The sequence below is a fragment of the Dipodomys ordii genome, unplaced genomic scaffold (assembly GCF_000151885.1).
Source record: "Dipodomys ordii isolate 6190 unplaced genomic scaffold, Dord_2.0 Scaffold152, whole genome shotgun sequence".
NCBI lineage: Eukaryota > Metazoa > Chordata > Mammalia > Rodentia > Heteromyidae > Dipodomys > Dipodomys ordii.
In genome coordinates, this window is record NW_012267368.1 from 5,457,530 (window position 1) to 5,482,695 (window position 25,166).

Here is a 25,166-nt window from a genome sequence, read left to right on the forward strand (position 1 = left end):
GGCTCAACAGCTAAAGTGCCAGCCTTGAGGATAAAGGCTAAGGATAGTGCCCAAGTCCTGAGGTCAAGCCCTACTACCAGGGCCAACATGCGCACGGCTACACACATGCACACATCGAAAGTTTACAACTGCTAAGCCTGACTGTTCCTTCCTCACAAACCTCTGCCAAGAACATCAGCATTAAAATCTTCCAAGTGTCACATTAAAAGATAAAAGAAATTTGAGCGATAACAGGTTATAGTCTTTTCCGACTGCAACAAAATTCTGCATTAATATTCCCAATACCATGAATTATTCTAAATGAACAGAGCTTTTCTTTCAGATACCCCAGACATAAATCCTGGCCCGTGTTTCTCTCTTCTTTGTTCCTCCTTTTTGTTTTGTGCTGATACAGAGGTTTAAACTCAGGAATGTGTGCTTTTGCTTGGCTTTTGGCTCATGAGGTTTCTACCACTTGAGCCACAGCTCCACTTCCAATGTGAGGCTTTTCTGATTGTCTCTTGAGGATGAACTGATGCAGGGTGGGCTTAAAGGGTGTTACCTGGGTGCTGACGGGCCCTAGGGTGTCACCTGGGTGTTCACGGCAGCCCTCAGGTGTCATGTGGGTGCTGGGGCCCTCGGTGACACGTGGATGCTGACAGCAGCCCCTGGACCCCGAGCACTGGGCCAGGAGTCTCCACAACAGCAGCAGCGGGAGCCCACGTCAAGCCCAACAGGTGAAGCAACAGTTCAATCTACTCCGAAGTCCCCCAAGGCTCTAAGAGTGCAGGCTGACATCTGATGGCCCCCGCCACGTGATACCTTCCTGTGGACAGTCCTGTGCGGTTCACCCCAGAATCACAGAAGTACCGGAAGCTCTTACCGCATTAGAAATGGGCACTTATATGCTTATATGATATATATTTCCTCCCTCCCTTCTTTCCTCCCTGTGCCAGTACTGGGGCTTGAGCTTAGGGCCTGTTCTCTGCCTTGGCTTTTTTTTCTGAATGCTGGTGCTCAACCACTTAAGCCACTTTGCTGGTGAATCTGAGAAAAGAATCTCACTTGTTTTTCCATGCAGGCTGCCTTCCAACCTTGATCCTCAGATCTCCTGAGTTGCTAGGAGTTATACATTTTCATTTCTATGTTTATTATCATTTTATTTTTGAATTAGCCTATATTTATAGCATAGCAGTTTTCTTTAGACATTTCCATACGTGAAGCCAGTCCACTTTGAACAAATTTACCTGCATTTTTTAAACCACTAGCCTAGTTTTTCCCCCCTCAGTCATAAATATTTCAGTGTGAATTTAAAAAGGTTTTCCCATCTGCTTGTGTAACCTTTCTGTGGTGGGAGTTGTGGCATAGCCTGGCAGTCACAGAACAGAAAGATCGTAATTGTGGTATTTGGAAGTGGTGTGTGGAGCAGAATGTATTCTTAATATGCCTTTTTTAATGAGTTCAGTCTTTAAATAAAAATAATTTCTAATTAAGAAAGGGAGAGAATGATCACACTGACACTGCCAACTCAATTATATTCTCATGATTTAAAAAATTGCATAGTTGCATAACTATTTGTTTTGATCTCCAGACCTGGTACTTAATATTTAAATTTCACAAAATTTGTGTTTTTGAAAAATAGTTCCTTCTTCTGGAACATTTTTTTTCTGTTGGCCGGCTATATTAATAATTGTGACACAAAGGGGAAAACCAAGCTTATGAAAAAACATTTGATTCATCATTCACACTCTCTTAGAGTGGTGAGCAACATAAGCTCTAGGACTTCAAGCGTCCATGTTTCCTGCCTTTATCCATTATTGTGGATTAGACTTCATTTGGATGAAGCGGATAGTAAGACACAGTATTTACTCTTCTCCTCACCACTGTGGAAATGCCACTATGCAGAGTTTTTTATGAAAGCTTAGAAAGCTCCCGTTGCCAGGAAACCACCTTCCCGAGGCTGGCACGGTGTTCACACTCAGTCCCTGGCTGTGTGTGACTCAGACACAGCCTTACAGCTTGATGTGCAAGGGAGGAGTAAGCCTGTCATTCCACCTGAGCCGGCCCAGGACTCCTGATGGAGGGAGGGGAGGGACTGGATCACTGACTGTGTCTTGTGCAGTTGGTTGTCTTGCATACCAGGCCGGCCCTCTCTGCTCTCTCCTGAACAGCTCATCTCCTCTTCACACAGACCTATGAAGCCATTTTACTGCTTCCTCCCTCCCTCCCTCAGCCTCCTTCCCTCCTCTGCCTCCCTCCCTCTTTCTGCTTGCCTCCCCTGCCTTCCTCCCTCCCTTCTTCCCTCTGCTTACCTCCCTCCCTTCCTCCTTCCCTCCCTCCCTCTACCTGCCTCCCCTCCCTTCCTCTGCCTGTTTCCCTTCCCTCCTTCCCTCTGCCTGCCTCCTCCCTCCCTCCCTCCACAGGGGGGAGAGGGGGTTCTATGTGCTGCAGTTACTATCACAAAGCATGCTAGGAGGAGCCCAGGCTGCACTTTCACACCTGTGTTCCTAGCTTTCCAGGGTGCTGAGACAGGAGGGTGGGGGTTTGAAGTCAGCCAGAGAAGGGAAGTTCTTACCTCCAGTTAACCCATGAAAAGCCAGCATGGAGCTGTGGTTCAAGTGGTAGAGCACCTGCCCTGGGAGAAAAAGCTGATTGCCCAGGCTCTGAGTTCAATCAAGCTCCAAGTACCAGCCCTCCCCCAAGACAGGAGAGAGGAGAGGGCAGAACTCCTGAAGAGGCAGAGTCACTGAGCCCCTGCAGGCTGGCCAGGCTCCTTCCACCCCTGCGGGCTCTGGACCGGGCCGGCCTCTAGTGAGTGCCCGGAGCTTGGTGCTCCCATGGTGCTTCCTGTTGTGACTTCTCGAGGGTGCAGGGAGGGGTGGAGGGCGCGGGGACAAGTGGCACATGAAAGAAACCTGGGCACAGCCTGTCTCAGGCATGCACGGATCCTCCCCCCACGCATGCACACACCCTAGCTCACAGGGAGGAGGGGTGGGAGATGCAAAGGGGGTTGGGGGGAAGGGCAAGGGGGGTGCTGGGAGGCATCTGGAAAGGCACTCCAGACCGTGAGCACATGCACAGTGCGCCGGCACCAGCAGAGAATCTCAAGTCACATTGCAGTTGTGTCAGGAGATCCTGGGCTTTTGGTTGACTTGCACTTCATTCTCCAGTAGTTCAGCAGAGCTGAGCCAGTGCTCAGGAGTAACCCACCCCAGAGGCTTGTGCACATGCACACACGCACACCCACCCAGGCCTGAGAGCAGAACCACCCCAGAGGCTCACACACCTCCATCTGCACCTGCACCCACGCCTGCATCCACACCTCCATCCATCCACACCCACACCTCCATCCATCCACACCTCCATCCATCCATACTCACACCTCCAACCACACCCACACCTCCATCCATCCACACCCACACCTCCATCCACACCCACACCTCCATCCACACCCACACCTCCATCCATCCACACCTCCATCCATCCACACCCACACCCACACCTCCATCCATCCACACCTCCATCCATCCACACCCACACCTCCAGCCATCCACACCTCCATCCATCCATACTCACACCTCCAACCACACCCACACCTCCATCCATCCACACCTCCATCCATCCACACCCACACCTCCAGCCATCCACACCTCCATCCATCTACACTTCCATTCACATCCACATCTCCATTCATCCACACCTCCATGTAGTCACACTTCCATCCATCCACACCCACACCTCCATCCACACCTCCATTTACCCATCTGAGGCATGATTTATGGCTTTTCAGATTTTGAGCAGTCCCCACCCCAAGGCAGCCAGAACAACTTTGGTAGTACATGGCAAGTGATTTTTCAAGAGACACCCGCATAACTTCTTGTTGTCACCATGATTCATTCTGAAAGTGTCTGTTTTCACTTTTTTTTTTTTTTTTGGTGGTCATGGGGCTTGAACTCTGGGCTTGGGCGCTGTCCTTGCGCTCTTCAGCTCAAGGCGAGCACTCTATCGCTTGAGCCACAACACCACTTCCTTTCACTATTTTCTCTTTCACAACCTGCATCCAATTTCCTTAGATACTCAAGGCAGATAGTTCTATATCAGTTTCCTGATACCTCTCTCAGAAACTTAGACATTTTCTGTGCCATAAATAATACTAACCATTAATTGCTCTTACCTAGCTTATTTAAAAATTGTATTTACAGTCTTAAATGAGTTCTTTAAAACATTAATTTCACAGCGATTCAGTTACAATGCTTATATCTACTATAGTCTCCATAAAATCAAAGACTGTCACTACCCAGTACTGTATAAACAATTTTTACTTGCTAGACAATTCATGATTCAATAAATCAATAGAAGGCATGACATTGCTCAACATGCATCAAACTCATAAATTCTCATGTTGAATTGAAACCCCTTTGTACAACTACTTAAGAGATAATGGACATTATTAGTAGAAAAGAAAAGAAAAGCAAATTGAATTAATTATCAAGGTACTTCCAAGTAAGGAGACTTTTTCCAGGTGTGGCCTTGCCTTTTGGTGGATGTAGGCCTGTGTGTGTGAACTCTAGTCTGCATGTTTCCCCTCACGGGGTTGAGTACATAGTTAAGGCCAGTTCGTCTAGGTAACCTCTGCATCTTTAATATGTATTTAAATGTAAAAGTAGTATTTGTAATAAAATCCCTCCCACGAATCTTTCTGACGGAGAGTTATCAATGGCACTAAAAGTGTTACAGAACCTAAGACTTCATTTGTGGCATTTGTAATATCCTTAGACTGACCCGACTTCACTGGGGGATGTTGATGCTTTCTGCTTTATATTTCTTCTGGCAGCTCTGACTCATAGAGCTGACAACACTCTCCAGAGTAGAAAGGCCTTAACCCATCATTATATTTGGGAATTTAGTAGTTGAGCATATTAAATGTGTGTATATGCATGTGCTTGGGTGTGTAGGCACGTGTGCTTGTGTATGTGTGATGAGTGTAGATGTGCATGTGTGTTTGTGTGTATAGATATGTGTACCATGTATTGTATGTGTTTTCTAAAAGAGATTTCCTATATGTTTCTTTCAAGCCACTAGATAGTGATTTTTAAAGAGAAACTTAGGTACAAATTGCCTTTCTATATTTCATTTTTGGTCAAAATACCCTTTTACAAGTTGGCTCTGAAGGTGTGGAAATGGAATATGGTTAGTGAGGGGCAGTTAAATTTATATTTAATATTTTCACAATGTTTCTTATTTTATATAAATGCTGATACTTGAAAATCAATTAGAAGGAAATCCCCATGTGGCAATCTCTCTGAGGCAATGTTTCCATCATGTTTTCTCTTTTGTAAATTATGCTTCCTTGACAGTTGCCCTAGGGTACAAGCAGGAAATTAACATTCACCTGCTTTTCTGACATTGGCTCTTGGTGTGTTTTTCCTTCTAAAAGTGTCATTTCTTAGTGATTTCTCCAGTTCCAATTTCTGCATCACAGAAGAAGTGGCACTCTGGCACATAGAAGACTCATCATCAATTTTCTGTTATTAATGTGTCCCTTTCTGGGCAGTGACCCCTTAATTGAGAAAGGTTCAGATTGAAAGAACCCTTCTCCTCAGCCGTCTTCCCCAACATATCCTGCTCCTCAGGAAACATGGACAGATGCCTGCCTGGCCGCTATGCGGTCTACTGATGCACTTGAAGGAAATGAGAAACGGCCTTGCCGGGTTCTAGCAGGCAACTCCTCCTCCTCCTTCTCGGAGGAAATCCAAAATTGAGAAATGCTAGACTAGCCAGGCACTGGTGGCTCATGCCTGTAATCCTAGCTACCCTGGAGGCTGAGATCTGAGACGTCAGGGCTGGAGTCAGCTTGGGCAGAAAAGAGACCCTTACCCCCACTAACTAGCAAATCCCACGTATGGAGGTGTGGCTCGGGTAGCACAGCACCAGCCTTGAGACAAAAAGCCAAGCAAGAGAGCCAGGCCCGAGAGAGAGCCAAGCACGAGAACAGGCAGAGGCACGTGGGTACACGCACGCGCATGCACACACACACACACATACACACACACACTCCCGTCCCAGTCCCAGTCCCACAGCTGTGATGGCTGAGCCGCCAGGCTGGAGTGGAGGGTGCTGATGCATGGCACGTCACAGAATGGCTGGCCTGCATGCATGACATGAGGCACCTTGAGTGTCGATTGTTCTTCCCAAATCTGCTGCTGTCTCTGAAATGAGATGCAAATACGCATGTTATGCACCTCCCATGAGCAAATGCTAACAAGAGGTCCCATTCCTGCACTGCCCCAAAGTAAAAATCCCTGGTGCCTGCAAGTTGCTCCAGCAAGTAGGGGAAATACAGTGTCAGCTGTACTTAACTTCAATCCAGTCAGATAAATTGCAGTAGATGAAGAAGGCAGAGTGGACTCATGAAATCAGAAAAGCAGCATGACAGGAAGTAAAATGAGGTGGATATTGATTTTGCTGAGCAGAGCTTGCAAAGGTGAGGATATATACCAGCTGAGGAGTCAGATGAGCTGCAGGGACAGGTGGATGTACAGCAGATGAACTGCACAGACAGGTGGACATACAGCAGATGAGCCACAGGGACACAGATGGACAAACATACAAATGCCATGGCCCTGGCCTCCTTTCCCATCTTAATCATCAGTGCTATTTGCTCTCCAGTAATTCATATTTCCTGAGCTTTTTTGAAATGAAGGAATTAACAGTGTTCTCAGAACTTAAGATTCTGATTATTAATGGACATTTGACTGCTTTAAGTGGCTTTTTTTTTCTTCCAAGATAATCAACCACAAGTAGAGAAGTTTGGTTTTATGGTGTCCTGGTTTCAGATCAGGGCACTTAAAGGGGGATGGGAAGTAGACTCAACAAAGGTCTTTTATAAGAGACAAAAGGAAAGAGTCAGTTCTAGTCAACTAGTTAAGTAATCTCATTCTTCACGATGCTTAAAGCTGTTCCAAATATTAAACCCTCCTGGAAAGATGCATCATGCTTGAGAAAGTGAGCACAGGTCTGAGTAGAAATTGTCAGGAGTCCTGAGCCTTCTGATGAGTTTCCCTGCACAACATCCAGGCACACTGGGGTCGTGGTGTGAATTGGCTTCTTAGAACAAAAGTGGCCACTCGCTCGCAGCCAGGCCAGCGCCACCAAGCTCGTCATTATCAAGAAAGAAAATTCACAGTTCCCTTCCCTCCCTGCAGGTCCAGGATGCTTTCAGATGCCGGTTGAGAAACTGCCAGGACCCAATCAACGCGGATTCTTCAAGTTCTTTCCCTAATGGGCATGCTCAAATCATGGTGAGCTTTTATTTTCCCTCGGATTGTTTATTTCTCCATAGAATTTCTCCATAGAATTTTTTTTAATCCTTTTGTTAGAAACAGCATTAAAGTCTCACACTGGATGGGGGGAGATGGAGGGAGGGGGAAGATGGATGGGAGGGGTGACCTTGTAGCCACATTGTAGTCATCAATCAGTTAACATACAGAATTGAAACCCCTTTGGACAGATCCTTCACAGTAATAAAAATAAAAATACTCAAGATAAAATACAATTGTGCGATGAGTGGCTTCAGCTTCAGTCCCTGACTAGACTCAGTCCTGGGCACCAGCAAAGTGTCCTGTGCGGATTCCGGGTTGGGTGTCAGTACCTCCCACGGGAAGCTCCTCACCCTGGCCCAGAACCGGGGACGGCCGTTCGCACTCGCACCGCCTCCACGCAGTGGTCCTCAGCTTGGCTGCACATGGACTATGAGAGGAGTCGTACGCTGGACCTGTTAGAGAGTCTCTTTAAGCATAAACAAGACACAAGGGCTCCTCTGTGTGAGAGCTGGGTGCTTGCTGTGCAGCCCTCAGCAACGCGGGGTGATGTGACGTGGAGGCACATGGGGAATTCTGGGTGAGACACAGTTTAAATGAAGTGGAGGAGAGCAGGTGTGCTCAAGACTACTTGTGGACAAGTGGAGCAGGAGCAGTGACTCCCACTGAGCTTGGCTCTGGGCGGGAGGGGAGGGAGAGGGTAGAGGAAAATGATGAAGGTCACTGTGAGCTCTGACCTCGGAGAGACCCCCACACCCCATACCAAGCCCTGAAGGCTGAAAAGAACCTCATAGGATATTTGGCTGATTCGTAATATTTTGGTTTACTAAGCATAAAAATATCAAAATGACATAATAGTGACGGGTCAAGAGAGGGAAAAGTCAATTCTATACAAAACCGAAACACATAACTGTAAAAAAAAAATCTCTGATTTAAAATACTCATGGAAAGCCACATGTGTGGAAGACTTCTGCTTTCATTTCTAAGTCTGAAATGTTTGTCTTATTCCAGGGGAAAGCAACTGCTAGGAAGTCACAAGGGTTTAACAGCTGTGCTGCTACAAGACAGTCCGCTAGAAATGACGTATCCAAACCCAGCGCTCAAAAAGAAAAAAAAAAAAAAAAGATAACACACATTCCAATCACCTGTTGGGTTTAGGCAATTCTTTTAAAACTCAGTCCTTTTCTCTGTGGTAGTTTCTAGATAGTGATAGCTGTTGCTTTGACATATTAAAATTGTTTGCCATGTTTCCGTGGACTGTGTTCAACACTGTGTCTCCAGGGAATAAACCTGATTGTTCCTTGAAAGACCTTCTTAGTACAAAACGGTAAACCAGTCCAGCTAGTCAGATATTTGGAGACCAGGTTTAATTAGTCAAAGGCATCTCACATCTTCATTAAATGATGATTCCATGCTTTGTCATTGTTTTTGTTACAGACAGACTTTGAAAAGGACGTTGACATCGCTTGTCGGTCAGGTAAGAACATTTACAACTTGAAAACATAATTGTTACGCATGTGAAATCATTTCAGTGGGTTTGAGTTTTGAAGAAAATACCATGGTTTATGGATCACACATTCTCCCGTGTGAATACATGTAGCCCTTCAACGGGAGCGCTACGGTGGTGGGAATGCTTACAGAGGAGGAGGCAGCAAGGAGGAGGAAGGGGTCATGAGGACGGACACATGGGCCTGCACACTCGGCTTCTGACTGCCATGCAGTGGTTGCTGAGTCCAAGCCCAGGCCGCTCAGCCCCTCTGACCACAGTTCCCTTCTGTGTGGGGAGGACTCGTGGTGGAGAGGGCTGGGTGTGCGTGCATGTATGTGCTTCTGTGTGTTTGCATGTCTGTGTGTGTGTAGCAGAGGAAGAGATGGAAGAAACCATGCAGCACACCCCTGCTTATGGTGTTAAGAGACCCCTGACCTCACAGTGGACCTCCAGCTGCTGAGATCCCTCTTGGAGCAGTCCCACAGCCGCCGCCTCCTTGTGGGCCTCCAAACCAGAGCTTGCCTTCCCCACACAGAACCAGTCCAGGTTCTTTGTCCCCCTCCCCCCCCCACTTCCTTATGGGCAGCGTGCCCACAGCCACTCCAGCTGGCCAAGAGTTAAAACTACGCCGCCCACACGTGTACCTCATTACCAGCAGCCACCACCACCAGCTCAGGGTTCCTAGCCCGTGTTTGTCAACTCACTATCCATGCCCACGAGGAGTTGTCTGTAGGTCCCCAATCTAAGATCGTCTAAAAGTGAGGCTTTGTGCATGTTTTCTTTTATGTTTGTCTCATTGGTCGTTACCCACTTGGCTTTAGGTCGGTATGAAGAATCTGTTGTCATGTTTGCCCTCATCACAGCACGTGGGAGACCCATCTTATGTTCTTATCCCTGGATTCAACCAGAACACTCCTTAGAGTGCGTTATACAAAGTCATAAACAATTAAGATTTGAGGACAGGTACCGGGAATTCCCCCTTTCTGACTGAAAAATACAACAAAATATAGCCAGCCCCCATCTCATTAGGGCTTGGCTGCTCCTCTCTGCGTTTCGTCATTGAAAGGATAACACAATGTTTTCCCTAGCTCCACTTCCTTGTAATTTTTTCTCAGAATTCATCAGATCTGGAGTCAGTTCACACGTGTGGTTTAGTTTAGGATTGGAATCATTGGGGTGCAATGGTTTGAGCTATTTGGAGTGACCAGGTGTGGCTCAGGCCCCCCTTCCACCCCCAGTCTTCCCCAGACCCCTGGGCAGGGCAGCGGCAGAGCACAGAGGGCTCAATGTTTGCTTAACAGCCGTTCTCATCAAACTAGTGGTTGTCCTGTGCAGTCCCCAGATCATCTGTGGTGCGGACGCTCAGAATGTGTAAGAAATACAGGATTTGAAGTCCTATCCCAGGCTTGCTAGGTCAGCCTGGGGCTGGGATGCAGCCACTCTATAACGTAGTTCCGGTCATTCTAATTTGAACGTCTTCTATAGGCGGCCATCTCTGCCCTCCATGCTCTCCATCTTCTCCCTCTCCCCAAACTGCACTGGGCTCTGGCTTCAGCCTACCTCACAGAGCCCACTACCACTGCGTTAGTAGAAAAGAGTTTCCCTCGTAGTTTTGGATCAATGCCCTTTGTAGCTGAGCTCAGCAGCAGCTTTTTACTTTTCTTTTTTGAGATTTTCAAGAGATATCTATCCATGTTGAAATATGTTAAAAGTGAAAGTCTCAATTTATAGATGCTGAGCAATATTTTGTTGAAATTTGCTTCTGCAAATGCTGGAGTATACAAGTCATGGTGCTAAATATTCAGACGCCTTGGTTGCGTCCAGTGTTTAGTTGTGTTTTGCTCTTCACAACTTGATTAATTTCTCTTAAAAGTTCTACTTCAAGCTGGGCCAGTGGCTCACGCCTTTAATCCTAGCTACTCAGGAGGCTGAGATCTGAGGATCACAGTTCAAAGCCAGCCCGGACAAGAAAGTCAGTGAAACTCTTATCTCCAATAAACCACCAGAAAACCAGAAGTGGCACTATGGCTCAAGTGGTAGAGCTCTAGCCTTGAGCTGAAGAGCTGAGGGACAGCACCCAGGTCCAGAGTTCAAGCCCCACACCAACAAAAAAAAAGAAAAAATTCTACTTCAACTCTGTGTTTTCTTGAGTAGGGGGTATGGGTGTGTTTTGTATGGTATATTCAAAATTTGGATGCATTTTAAACAAACCTATGAGAGTGATAAGGCTTGTTCAATATTTGGTAGATATAAGGACTGTCGGTTGACACACCACATTGCTGGTTTAATGTGTTCAAGATAAGATCATGTTGCACTCATACAAAACTAGTATGCCTGTATAAATTCAGGTTTCTAAAGTCAATATTTGGCTCAAAGACTTCCCTTATTAATATTTTAATAAGAATATAAAATTATACCTCCCTAATGCAATAGAGTGGGTTCTCATAATTTAAAATTTTTATTCTTTAAATTTTAAGTCTTTAAATCTTACTCCTATAATTTTTGGGTTAATTTCGGTATAAAATTAAGGACTAAAAATACCCATTTCTGAATTTAGATGGGATTTTAAATATTTTTTTACTTAGAGTATCAATATTTTTTGCTTCTTAATTTCAATTACAAATATTTCTGGAAATCACAATTAATGGTTTAGTATGATTGAGAGAGTTTTAGAGATAACTTTGTTTTGGAGACAAAATCTTACCATGTAGCCCAGGCTGGCCTTGAATTCATGGTCCTCCTGCCTCAGCCTCTCCATCCTGGAATTACAGACTTGTACTACCACACCAGGCTTAGAAATAACTGTAAAGTTTAATCTTTCTGTAGTTTTTATGCATACTGAAATACAAAACAACTTGCCAACACTGTGCTTGTACAAATGCATCTGTGTACAAATAGACAACGTGGTTTTGTAGTGTAACACTGCCACTTGACAAGACCTTGTTAAAGACAGCAAACAGTACATGTGGCAGAATAATTTTAAATGTCTTTTAGAGTAAAGGAGAAACTGTTCATGATGTATCTGTCAGTCTCTGAATTAGTTCGTACTATCTGATTCCGTGTGAAGACTGGAGTACCATGGGCAAAATTCAGTCTATCTGAAATCCTTCCTGCTCTCATAAGCCAAATATTCTACAGTGGAATTTCATAGCATACCCTCAGAACACTGGCTTGTTCATAGGAAAGCTTGCCTCTGCCTCTGTCCCTCTGCCTTTTTATACAGAGGCAGAAAGGGGGCAAGAAGGAGCCAGTTCCTAACATGTATTTTAATGAAGAATCATAAACTCTTCAGTTGCTTTGTATGTTTTAGTTTGGTTTGCTTATATTTTTTTAGTTACCTTTTATCTTTATGTGATCATATGCTTTTTTAGGGGTGGGGGGTCCCGTCATGGGGCCTGAACTCTGGGCCTGGGCACTGTCCCTCAGCTCTTCAGCTCAAGGCTAGTGCTCTACCACTTCAGCCACAGCGCCACTTCCGGCTTTTTTCTTTTTGCCAATGTGGTGCTGAGGAATCGAACCCAGGGCCTCTGGCATGCAAGGCAAGCGCTCTACCACTGAGCCACCTTCCTAGCGCCATATGCTGTTTTTTCTTAATGCCTATGTATCAGGCTTAAAATAGAAGGAGCTTTTCAAAAGCCTGTGTGTTTTGTTTTGTTTTGTTTCTATTTAAGCTCAGATGACAATGCCTTGAGGGTACTAGACCATGGATTGACCTCATTTAAAAGAAAAATCTTTCTTTACATTTAAGTGAATGTGATAAATGCTTCTGAATCCTTTGTCTGCCTGGACCATAGAAGCTAAGTGGTAAAAGCTCATTAACTTTCTCATTAATTTTCTATATGTAATTTTGGAGATTTCTAACTTAGTATGATGACGTTAGCATCGATTACCTCTTTCCAGACATATTTTTGATGAGGAGAACTTCTGGAACACTTTAGAGGAAAAAGCACTTGAGGGGAAAAGAGCAAATTTAGGTGATATTTGTAATGCTAGAAGTAGATTGGTGGCTGAAGGTCTCCGGCTCCCGAGCCCCTGAACGGCTGAGGAGCTGTAGGGGACAGAACCGGGATTTCTGACAATGACTGATCAGCCCCAGGGTGCTGTGAGGCCCAATAGAACCAAGGGGTGAGTGAGGCACCTGACGTAAACAAACGATAAAGAGGAAATTCCTTGAGCAGTTCACATTTCTGTTCTATGAAGAGGTCGTTCAGGAGGGAGGCACGCGCCCCTGGCCCGGAGGCACCCTCACCTTGTCCTGTGCCCTAACCTTGTCCTGACCCTGCCCCGTGCCCTGTCTGTCTCACCTGCAGTTCTCCACAAGGACCTGGGGCCCTGCCGCACCGCCACCATCACAGGCACGCTGTCCCGGATCTCTCTCAATGATGACGAGGAGGATAAGGGCGCTGCGCCCGAGGGGCTGAGCTACTCCACACTGCCGGGCAACGTCCTGTCCAAGGTGGTCCTTCAGCAGCCCGCGCCGCTGCACGTACCCATGGGCAGGGGCGAGCTGGGCGCCCCATGCCTGCCCGAGGGTGGCGAGCTGCGCAGGACGGTGTACCTGTGCACGGATGAGGACCTGCGGGGCGCCGAGCGGGACCTGGGGCACCCGCAGGACCGCGTGCTGGACAGCGACTACATCGTGATGCCCAGGGGCTCCGTGAGCGCCCCGCCACCCACCAAGGACGAGAGCAAGATGAACTTGGGCATGGACACCTTGCCGCATGAGCGGCTGCTGCACTACAAGGTGAGCCCCGACTTCAGCATGGCCCCCCCAGTCATGGAGCAGTTTGGCGGGAACCTGGACCAGCTGAATGCCCCCATCCTGGACCCACACCTGGCACCCCGGGAACACATGCAGAGCATGGCCTTCGAGCCCCGCACAGCAGTGAAGAACTTCATGGCCGCGGAGCTGGATGAGGGCGCCGGGCTGTCACGGAGCGAGACGGGGTCCACCATCTCCATGAGCTCCCTAGAGGTGAGTGATGGGGTTTGGTCTGAGCCAGGCGTGGCTCGTGCCTACCATCCCAGCTCCTCCGGAGGGTGAGATCTGAGGATCATAGATCAAGGCCAGCCCGGGCTAATCTCTAGTCACCCACAGATGGAGGCAGCGTCACCTGTGGGGCTGCTTTCCTACAAACAGTGGGAATGGTGACTACCCCACTACCCAGCACAGTGTCTGGATTTGCCTGCAGCTGTGTGTGCCACAGATCTATAAAAGGAATGGCAGACTGGTGCTTCTGCATTGAAGAGGCATCTTCTGGCCAGTATCCTGGCTCAGGCCTGTCATGCTAACTATGCAGAAGGCTGAGTTCTGAGGATCGGATTCAAAGCCATCCTGGACAGGAAAGTCCCTGAGACTCTCATCTCCAAGTAATCAGCAGAAAGCCAGAAATGGAGCTGTGACTCAAGTAGCAGAGCACTGGCCTTGAGCCAAACAGCCAAGGGAGAGTATGGTGTCCTGAATTCTCAAGCCCCAGTACTGGTACAGAGAGAGAGAGAGAGCCCCGATATTTAGGAGATCCTATAGGACTTTTTGGTACAGCTTGATGATATAATTAATTCAAGGTGCTTTGTTTTCATTGGTGGTGGTGGTGGTGGTGGTGGTAGTGGTGGTGGTGGTGAAGGTGAAGGTAGTAGAGAGAGAGTGTGTGTGTGTGTGTGTGTGTGTGTGTGTGTGTGTGTGATTGTGTGTTGGAACCTCATAAAACAAAATTAGCTGGGTGCCAGTGGCTAACATCTGTAATCAGTCCTAGCTACTCAGGAGGCTGAGATCTGAGGATCACAATTCAAAACCAGCCCAGGCAGGAAAGTCCGTGAGACTCTCATCTCCAATGAACCAGCACAAAGCCCGAAGTAGAGCTGTGGCTCAAGTGGTAGAGCACTGGCCTTGAGCATAAAAGCTCAGTGACAGTGCCCAGACCCTGAGTTCAAGCCCCAGGACTGGCACAAAAAATAAACCAAAATCCAAAATGAGAACGTTTCTCTGAGTTCCACCATCACACTGACAGTAAGCTACATTGTTAGGTCAGTGTCTTACTCTCGAATGATGAGCACTGAGATTTTTGGGCTTAAACTGAGAGTTCTCTGAAAGGGTAGGATGGGAGCTCACTAGGTCAGGACTGGGAGAGCCGGCCACCTGGCGTGGGCCTCACATGAGCAAAAACACAGCCTCGGCGCTCTTCTGGCCAAAGAAAACAGCCTGCAGCTGCCACCGTCCCTCTTGTATTAAGCAATTCAGAACCAAGGTGCGCCTCATCCTCTTTCCTGTGCTAATACCCTGTTGCTGCTCCTGGGTGATATTACATCTCCAGCAGCCTTGCAGTAAACTGGTCATGGGTAGATATGCGCAGTGCACAATTCCGAGTGTGCATTCTTCTCCATGCATGGCCAAATGTGCTGGTGTACCAGAGCCTGCCCCACAGTGATTTAGAGAACGGCCTTGTGATGGCCGGCAGCTCCCATTGGAACTGTGCAGTATGTGGCGTGTGTTCCACTGTCCACAGGCCCCAGAGCGGTTGTTTGGAGACTCAAAGCTGTTCTCAGCTCTACTGAGAAAATTCCATAGCACCTTCAGGGCAGGACTGCTGTCTAGAAGAAGGCTGTGCCATCTGGAACAGCCTCTCACAGAATCAGGGCTCTGAAAGGAGCCAGGTCAAAAGACTTTTCTGCCACGTTTAAAGAACCAAAAGGCAGAAGACAGGTTTGGTCTTCAGCCAGGAGCAAGAAGAAAAGTCTAGGAGGGCTAACTTGTGGTGAGCAGCAGTCAGGACGGCCCTGACTATAGCCACCTGAGCCTGTGTGAGGCACTGCAGGGAGAAGTTTAAAGAACAGAACACCAGAGACTAGAGTTGGCCGCAGGTAAAGGAATCCACAAAGAGAAGCATGTGGAGCCCGGGGCCCGGGTCTCCTGGATTCTCCTTGCTTCTCTGACTCTCCCACTCAGTCCTGCCTTCCCGGGTGGGCAGGTGTCGTGTAGCTGGGTTTCGGGAGGGTCTGCACAGGACCCCCTTCAGAGCCGGAGTGTGAGGTCCCCCTGCCCCCTCCCCTCCCCTACCTGGACCCCCACTCTTCCCCATGTGGCCTACACAGTTACAAATCTCCCTCGGAATCATTTCCAGAACCCAAGTGCAGACAGGGGCCGAGTTCCACTCAGAGTGACTGGAACCTGTGGGCAGAAGCGAAGCATCCTTTTGGATTAGCAGACTATTTCCTTAATTGTAATTTTCCTATCAAAATATATAGTGCCCTCATTAGCATAAACTAAACAAAACGTTCATGCAAACTTCAAGAGCCTTTGGGAGAATTCTGAGTGAGCTTACATAGAACAACATAATATCAAAAGAAATTGTGGCACTGATGGCTCACGCCTATAATCCTAGCTACTCAAGAGACTGAGAGCTGAGGATCATCCCAGGCAGAAAGGTCCATGGGACTTATCTCTAATTCAACACTAAAAGGCCAGAAGGGAGCTATGGCTCAAATGGTAGAGTGCCAGCCTTAAGTTAAAGCTAATGGACAGTGGCCAGGTCCTGAGTTCAAGCACCAGTACTGTCACAAAAGAACAAAGAAAAAAATTGTAATGACCATATGAGAATTTTCCTCAAAGTGGCTTTTTAACGGTGCTAAAGACATTTAAAGAATATTGCATTAGAATACTTTAGTTGCTGTAAAATAGTTTTACATCCAAAGCCTCATTGAGCTTGATACTGTACAGGCTATTGGACAGCCTGTGTACAGAATGAGTTTGTTCTTCTTATGCTTTCTTCACATCTATTCTTATTATTAAGCATAAGATCACATGTAATGATGATTCTGGCAAAAGCCACCGGCTTGCACACTGTAAAGGAAGGAAATTCAGCATTCAGAGTAAAAGCTCACTTTTTACTCTCTAAAAGGATGTAATAGTCATACTTAAGGTGACCATTTTAGCAAAGAGAACATACAGATGGGGGAGTAAACAATAAAAATTAACATTTGTAGAATGTCTTTCATTAGCATGAATTAATTCCTCCTCCACATTCTCCATGTGGCAGGTTACAGAGCAAGAGCCTGACAGCGGTCTTTCTGGCAGGCCGAGTCCCTGCTCTCTAGAGGAGAGGCTGGGGCTAGCAGGAAGGACCCTTCAGAGCTCCTTGCTGACTCTGGCTAGGCCTGGCTGGAGGCATGGAGGTAAGGCCTCACGGCAAACAGCTGGCAAATTGCAGGCAGTGGGCTGGCAGAGCCGCATTGGGGAGAGGTGCGCCGATACTGCTGGATTTTGGTCACCAGGGCCAGTAGAGGACAGTGACACACAGAACACGGCCTGGGCATGCGCCGAGGAGGGAGCGCAGCAGGGCCGGCAGTCTGAAGACGGAGGTGGGAGACAGTGAGCACTCTGGGAGACCCAAGCCCAGAACAGCTGGAGTCTTGGGCCCTAACCAGAGCTCCCGAACCTATAGGAGGCTCCTCCACCACCCTCCCATCGTCCTGCCCAGGACAGCATACAGACCCTGGGGTGTGTGTGGATACAGAATCTGCCTCCAGAGTTGTTGTCATATTACCACCCTGGGAAGGAAGCAGAAGAGGGCGAATGCACAGAATTCAGTATTCATGAGCATCCTGCACACCGGGGGGGGGGGGGGGGGTTGCGGGGGGGCAGTGTTGAGGTAGAAAGTAAAGGAGCCAAAGAGATTTGAGGGGGCAAGTGGGTGGGAACACATATTCAAGTGAGGATGGGGAGCAAAGTGAAGGCCTCCCGCAGGAAGCCCAGGCTCCTGAGACCCAAGGGACCCTCCACCGGAAGCCTAGGCTCTGGGGTCCTCCCCCTCTAGAAGCCTGGGCTCCGGGCCTGTGCCACCAGTCCCCAATTGTCGGGGGTGAAATGTCTAACATGGCAAGTGCATTGGCATAAAAGAAGATCCAGGCGTTTCTCTACTCTCATTAGTTTTGTTTCTTATTTCCTCAAATGGCCTCTGTTAAGCAACCGGGAGAATGTCAGAGGTTCTGCAGTGACTGCAGAAGAGTCAGTACAGGAGAACTTTTTAGAAGAAGGGCTTCCGCTCTCCATGTCCTCTGCCTGTTTTGTGTAAGGTGAAGAATGGAATTATCTTCAGCACTCTAGCCATCCACTTCAATTAACTCAGTAGCGTGTGGGTGCGTGGTGTGCATATTGATGTGGGGAACGCTGAGCGAGGACCAAGGAGGCATCTTATTCACAAGGACTGTGAAATCCAGGGTCCCTGTGGGACTGCAATGCCCTTCACTTATTTGCTGGAACAGCATCGTTGCATTAAGGCCACTCACTGAAGCTCGGGGTTCCTTCCAGAGCCGGTTATGTACCTGTCCTGGGCCTGCTTGGCATCTGGTCCCCCAAGGTCTTGCTCGGGTTCATTCAGGGTCCTGGGGCCGCTAACTTTGGATGCAGCCCAGGAAAGCAGAGCCGGAGACTGGAGTTAGGACGAGAGGAAGCAGGGTCGCCACACCTGTGCTCACTTCCTGCCTCTGCCCACGGCCCGAGGCCAGCCACTCCGTCGTCAACCCAGCCTCTTGGTCATTTCCATGCTACCCAGCATGGAAATTGACCTCCTTTCGCAGGTCAATTCTTGGGGAATGTTTGGCTCCAATGTAAATACACTAAAATAGATTCTGTCTGGAGATTCTTGCCTTAAGTTTTTCATCAGCAAAAATCTGACAACGGATAAAAGATTACAAGTTCAAGAGATATCAGTTAGATAAAGGTAAACATAAATTCTTTCATGAAAACGGGAACCTGCTCTGGAGACGGTGGTTCATGCCTGTAGTTCAAGCTGTATACCTGAGAGGCATAGAGAAGGGAAACACAAGACTGGAAATTAACTAAAATATTGTACTTCATGACAGGGACATGACTCAAGTGGTAAAGTGCCTGCCAAACACTCGTGAGGCCCTGAGCTTCAGCCCCAGTACAAAAAGCGAAGCATGTCTTCCCACTTCAGCTCTCACTCCTATACACAAGCTTACCTGTACTCTGAAAACACTCTCCAAAAGTCTTCCTCAGTTTATAAGTGGACAGTGTTACCACTCAGCCGGTTTCCTACAATACCCCAAGCCTAATTAATTAGCATTTAAGTGTATTAGATTTTATTTTTTGTGTGTCAGTACTGGGGCTTGAACTCAGAGCCTGGACACTTTCCCTCAGTTTATTTCACTCAAGACTGGCACTCTACCTCTTGAGCTGCAGCTCCAATTCTGGAGTTCAGTGGTTAATTAGGGAGGAGAATCTCATGACCTTTCCTAACCAGGTCAGCTTCTCCTCCCAAGTGAATCCATTGCTGCCCCTCTAATGGAAACTTCTAGTAAGGCCCTGTTGCTATTCCTCAGTCAGTGACCTGCTATGAATCTTCCAGTGTCTTGTCCAGTGCCATTCGCTTTGAGAAATCACTCCTTGCTTGACAGGAGTTGGACATGGAAGCTGATGGTCGCTGCGTGTCCTCTGTGCAGCCTGGCTCCACCATGCCCCCTTTCAGATAATCCTAAGGACTTGTTCCTGGGTCTAGAGATAAGCGTGGCATCCCATGACCTGTCATGACCACTCGCCCGTCCATCCCGTGAACTATCATGACCACTCATCCATCCATGCCATGACCTGTCATGACTGCTTGCCTGTCCATCCCGTGACCTGTCATGACCACTCACCCGTCCATCCTGTGACATGTCATGACATTGATCTGTCCATCCCGCCAGCTGTCATGACCACTGGTCTTGTCTATCCCATGAGCTGTAGGACCACTCACCTGATTTTCTCTTCCTATGTCGGCTACTTGCTTGTCCAAATTCTCCCAGAGTATTTCTGAGAAAAACAACACATACAGCATCATAAGCCACCTTATGAGCATTGGTTGTCGGCCTCAGGCCTTCCTTTGATGGCTCCCCAGTAATGCCCAGGCAGCTTGCACCAGGGCTGGCCCTGTGTGTGCTGGACAGGTCTAGGTGATGCAGTGAGGCACAGGTCCCTCCCCGTGCAGAGGGAGCTCTCTGGGACCGCAGGATGATGAGCTGGAAGGGCCATTCCGGCCAGTGTGCTGTGTTGGGAGCCCACAGGCGGAGGGAGGGACAGTGGCAGGACCATGGCAGAGCTGCCCTAGGTAGCTGAGGGAGGCTGTGTGTGGACGTGGGAGAGGGACAGGCCCGTGAGGAGGGCTAGAAGAGGCCGTCAGAATGCTCACCACACACCTATGGGCACCAACGCACACCTGTGGGCACGCAGCCAGGTCACCACGGGGTGGGAGGCTGGGAGAGGGGAGGAACAATGGAAGGGTGGCATGGGGCAAGCGTTGTACTCATGAACTGACATGTTGAGATGAAAGCCCTTTGCACAACTACTGAAAGACAATGAAATTGTAATAAAATTAGAAATAAAGGGAAATAAAGTGGAGAAGGAGCATGGCTGGTGGAGCTGGAGAGCAAGGAAATGTTCCAGGCCGAAGAAACTGCAAGTGGAGAGGAAGGAGCTTGGTTCATCCTGTTTACATCGCAAGATTCGCGTCACTGAGGGAGAATGATTTGTGTGGAGACAGAAGGAGAATGTCTCATGTGGAGAAGAGAGAAGATCCAGACCCAGTGCCCATGGAGACGGGGGAAGCCAATGAAGACTGAAGTGGGAGATGGCCACCACCCGATCCAGGCTCTAGTCCTCCAGCCCCAACAGCCATTCATCCCAACCCGGGGTGTGGAGAGCCAAGGACTGAGGCATAGTAGCTACAAAGAGGGCTGGGTAGATGGCTGGGGACAGTTAGGAGGCTTGATGAAGACACCAACTGTAAAGGAAACATGGACATAAGAGTGAGCAGCCAACTAGCTATGCCAGTGTGATGCATCTGAGAAAGGGAACAGAACGGAATGGAATAAAACAACAGAATAGAACGGGATGGAACAATAGAATAGAACAGAATGCAACCTATTAAAATGGAACAGAATAGAATGGAATGGAACAGAACAGAGTTAACAGACTAGAATAGAGTTGAAGAGAGCATGAGCATGTGGATTGAACAAGGACAGGGACAGGAAAAGTATGGAAGATGAAGGGTAACTCCTATTCTTTAGGTTTGGCTAGTTAGATAGCCAACCCTTGCTTTTAAAATAGTTATCTTTAGTTATACAATGGGATCGCAGTTCAACATGTTAGTTTATGGGTATGATGCATCTTGATAAGTGTCTCCCTTTCCATCCTCCTCATCTCTCCCAACCCAATCCATGCTCTCAACAACCTATTTCCATTTCCATATCATGCTTGTAACACTACGTGTTATCATTGCATCTGCCCTCTATTCCTCTCTCCATTTCTTTCTTCCTTTTTTTCTTTCTTGCCAGTCCTGGGGCTTGAACTCAGAGCCTGGGCATTGTCTGTGAGCCTCTCTGTGCTCAAGGCTAGCGCTCAACCACTTGAGCCACAGTACCACTTCCAGCCTTTTCTGTTTATATGGTGCTGACGTAATCGAACCCAGGGCTTCATGCATGCTAGGCAAGCACTCTGCCACTAAGCCACATTCCCAGTCCTCCTCTCTCCATTCCTTTTCCCCCTACCCTTGACCTCACTCTCCCACTAACACAGATTCCAGCGTCCTGGTATTCACTTTGTTAGATGGTCAGTTAATTGTTTAGAGGAGTGACACCACTGGAATCCTCTCCCACATGTACTATTTAATACACTGGTGTACATATAAAGGTGACCCTGTATGCTTACATACATACTTATAATTCAGGTCTAATTCTCACATCTGAAAGAAGGCATGCATCTTTTGTCTTCTTATAACCGACTCACTTCACTTAATTTTTTCCAGGTCCATCTATTTCCCTGAAAAGAACATCATATCATATTTCCCGATGGATGAGTAAAATTCTGCTTTATACACATACACACATGTCACATTTTCTGGATGTATTCATCCATTATAGGGCATCTGGGCTGTTTCCATAACTTGGCTGTTGTAAATAGTGCAGCAGGGAACATTGGTGAGCAAGTGTCTTCGGCATATCCTCACTTGTAACACTGGGTAGATGCCAGGAGCAGCCTGGCTGGACCATGGGATGGTGCTGTGTTTAGTGTCTGAGGAACCTCCAGACCTCCTTCCACAGTGGTGGCACCCCCTCCCCAATGGGTATGACAGCTGGGAGTGAGGGTGCCTCGTTGTCTGCCAGTGTGGTGTGGGTCTCAGGATCCCCACATTCAGGAAGAGAGGCGCAAGTCAGAGCTGAAAATGTAGACTTGAAAATGAGCTTTAGCCCCCAACAGTGTGGGGGGCGGGGAGGAGCGGAGCCCTGAGGACGCGTATGTTAATGAGGAGCTGGTTCGCTTTGAAGGCTCAGAGAGTCCAACAAGCTGAGAATGGAAACATTGACCTTGGTGTTTGACCAGATGGAGCTCATTAGAGGCCTTTGACAAGAAGAATTTTAATGGAGTGTTAAGAACAGAGAATACAAATGGAGTGAGTTCTCAGTGGGAAATTAGGAAAAAGAGACAGCATAGAAAAACATCGTCCACTGGGGCAAAAAGGATTCTTGATGTAGTTGAGAATTAAGTACATAGGGGCATTTGTTATATTATCTTTACATATTTATACAAAGGGGTGTCAGCTCAACCTATCAGTTCTTTTTTTTTTGGGGTCCGGTTGTGGGGCCTGAACTCTGGGCCTGGGCGCTGTCCCTCAGCTCTTCAGCTCAAGGCTAGCACTCTACCACTTGAGCCACAGTGCCACTTCCGGCTTTTTTCTTTTTGCTTATGTGTTGCTGAGGAATCGAACCCAGGGCTTCAGGCATGCAAGGCACACGCTCTACCACTGAGCCATCTTCCCAGCCCCAACCTGTCAGTTCTTGAGTCTTGATCAGTTTGCCCCTCCTGCCGTTCTCCCAACCCCACCACTGTTGCCTCTGGTGACCCCGCTCCTGGTCCGAGCGTGTGCACTGAGTACTGTGACTGCGTTCTTCCCCCTTCCTCCCTCATTATCCCAACCCTGCTAACAAAACATGGTTCCGCTCCCTGGTGTTTCTTTTGTTATGTATCTTCAGAACATACTTTAGCCTCACCATGACCCCTTCTCTTTCAGTGATTGGCCCATCTGAAGAGCCTGCTAGCTGATTCTCATTTACACACACAGCCATTATTTACAACTTTCAGACCTAACAATTGCAGTCCTTACACCCATAGGAAGATATCCGAACGAGTGTGCAAATCACGCACGCTTTCTGCAAGCTTCCGGGCTTGAAAGACTGCATCCATTGTGAATCTGCCAGGCTGGAGCGGTGGCTGGGTTCCTGGCGCCTCCTTTGCACCCTCGCGGGGTTTCGACCGCCAGCCGACGTGTTGCGGAGGGGGAGGGGGAGGGGGAGGAGTCGCTCGTTCCCTGGATAGATCCGTCTCCCCTCCTCTCCCCCATCTCAGCTGCCACATCCCCCCCCCCCCCCCCCGCTTTACCACAGGAACAGCACATCCGTGGCTGCCCCCGAAGCAGCGCGTGTTAGAATGAGCTCCAGGTTGTTTGGTTCAGCATAGCTTCTCTTTGGAATCACTGTCACGTGGCTACTGCGTCCCCTTAAAAATACCACTGGCATCTCAGAGTTCACCTTGGACCTCAGGCCTGTTTGGGCCACAGTGCAGTCAGGAGGTACTGCACAAAGAGGAGGGAGGACAGCTGGATGTGGGGGGACTGCTCTTAGTCTCAGCTCTTTGCTTGCTTGGTGGACCTGCCCTTAGTCTCGGCTCTTTGCTCGCTTGGTGGACCTGCCCTTAGTCTTAGCTTTTTGCACTCCTGATGGAGGACTGAGTTACCTGAACGCAGTTTTCCTCACTCATGACACAAGAATGGTACTCTCTACAGGTGTCCCGCAGAGCAGTGCAGTCACGCCTGAAGATACTCGGTCAGCCATGAGCCAGTGGGCGTCAGTGTGTGGAGACGGGAAGACAGGGCACATGCGCCTATTTCCATCTCCCCACGCTGCACTGGTTACGTGCTCATTGTTCCATTTACCAGCCACAGCTCTCCTGACTGAGCACATACACGCATGTGCGTGCACACACACATGTGCACACTTCCTGTGTTTACCCCCGAGTCTAATCTGTCATGACCACCCCATCTGCTAGACTCTAAGTCCTAGTTTAAGAGAAAGCTAGGTGTTGGTGGCCCACACCTGTAATCCTAGCTACTCAGGAGGCTGAGAGAGGAAGATTGCACCTCAAAAATAGCCTGGAAAGTCTCAGGAAATTAGTGAGATTCTCACCTCCAGTTAGCCATCAAAAAGCCAGAGGTAGAGTTATGGTTCAGGTGGTAGAGCACCAGCCTTGAGCAAATAAAGCTGAATGATAGTGCCCAGACCTCATTGAGGTCAAGCTCCATTACAGGCGTGTGCGCGAGTGCACATGCGCACGCGCACAGACACACACACACACATACACACACACACACACACAAAACTAAAGATTGTAAGTTTTAAGATGTGAACCAGAGCAAAAAGAACTTAAATATTTTACCTATTTTGCAACCATCTATTAATTGTTGTAAATACTGATTCATTCTCCCCATTTCATCTTCACCAATATAAGCCTTTTTAGAAGTCTGTGTGAGGAACTGGTTTTGTTGCCTTCATGTTTGGATGCCTTTGTACACATTTCCCCACATCTGCCCCTCAGCAAGCGCTCGGCAGATACCCGAAATGCGCACCACAAAGTGGATCACATTTATTTATAACTAGATTCCAAAACCTCACCCAACTTTCAGCCACAGAGGAAGACTGTGAGACATTTTGCTGGGGCGTAGAATATGTACTTGCTTGACTGAGGTAGAATAGTACCCCAGCTCCTGAGGCAAGTAGTCAGGGACTTTCCTCTGGTAGACGATTACCAAATTCCAAGAAATGTGGGAGCCATGTATGATGTCGATAGAAAGGCGGGCAGAACTGGTAGGGAAGGGGGCTCGAGCCAGGCTCCATGGTACTGGCTTGTAGGAGCAGAGGCCGGGGATGGTGAGGGGAGGCCCCAGAGCACATGTTGGCCTGGCCCAGATGACCGAGCAGGGCTTCAGCTAAGATACACCTCTTGGGGGGAGGTCAGCAGAAGATCCGCCAGTAGCTACACAAAAAAAGCTGAAGCCAGGAGTGGTTTTGCTACTGTAGAAGTAAAGTCTCTTTCCCGATTGAAATTCATGGGTGAATTTTCCCAGGAATCATTTCCCCTAACTGAAAATTGGATTATAAATTAAAGACAAAAATACAAATTCAAGGGAGATTCAAGGAGAAAATGAAATAATGCAGACAGAATATTTTAAGGCCGTGAAAATTTTCTTATGTGAAAGAAGTGTGTACAAAGATGCTTTATTAACAATTATGATTTCCATTTTATATGAATGACTAAACATAACTTTATTGATTTC

At 47.9% G+C, this 25,166-nt stretch overlaps 1 protein-coding gene across 1 annotated transcript in view; it reads left to right on the forward strand.

Annotated features, from left to right (window-relative positions):
• Adgrb3 (adhesion G protein-coupled receptor B3) overlaps positions 1-25,166 on the forward strand; it is a 529,297-nt gene that overhangs the window by 491,891 nt on the left and 12,240 nt on the right. The window contains exons 25-27 of the mRNA XM_013032264.1: positions 7,185-7,280; positions 8,736-8,775; positions 13,098-13,762. Of these exons, the coding sequence (XP_012887718.1) occupies positions 7,185-7,280; positions 8,736-8,775; positions 13,098-13,762 (801 nt within the window). The remainder of the gene's footprint in view (positions 1-7,184; positions 7,281-8,735; positions 8,776-13,097; positions 13,763-25,166) is intronic.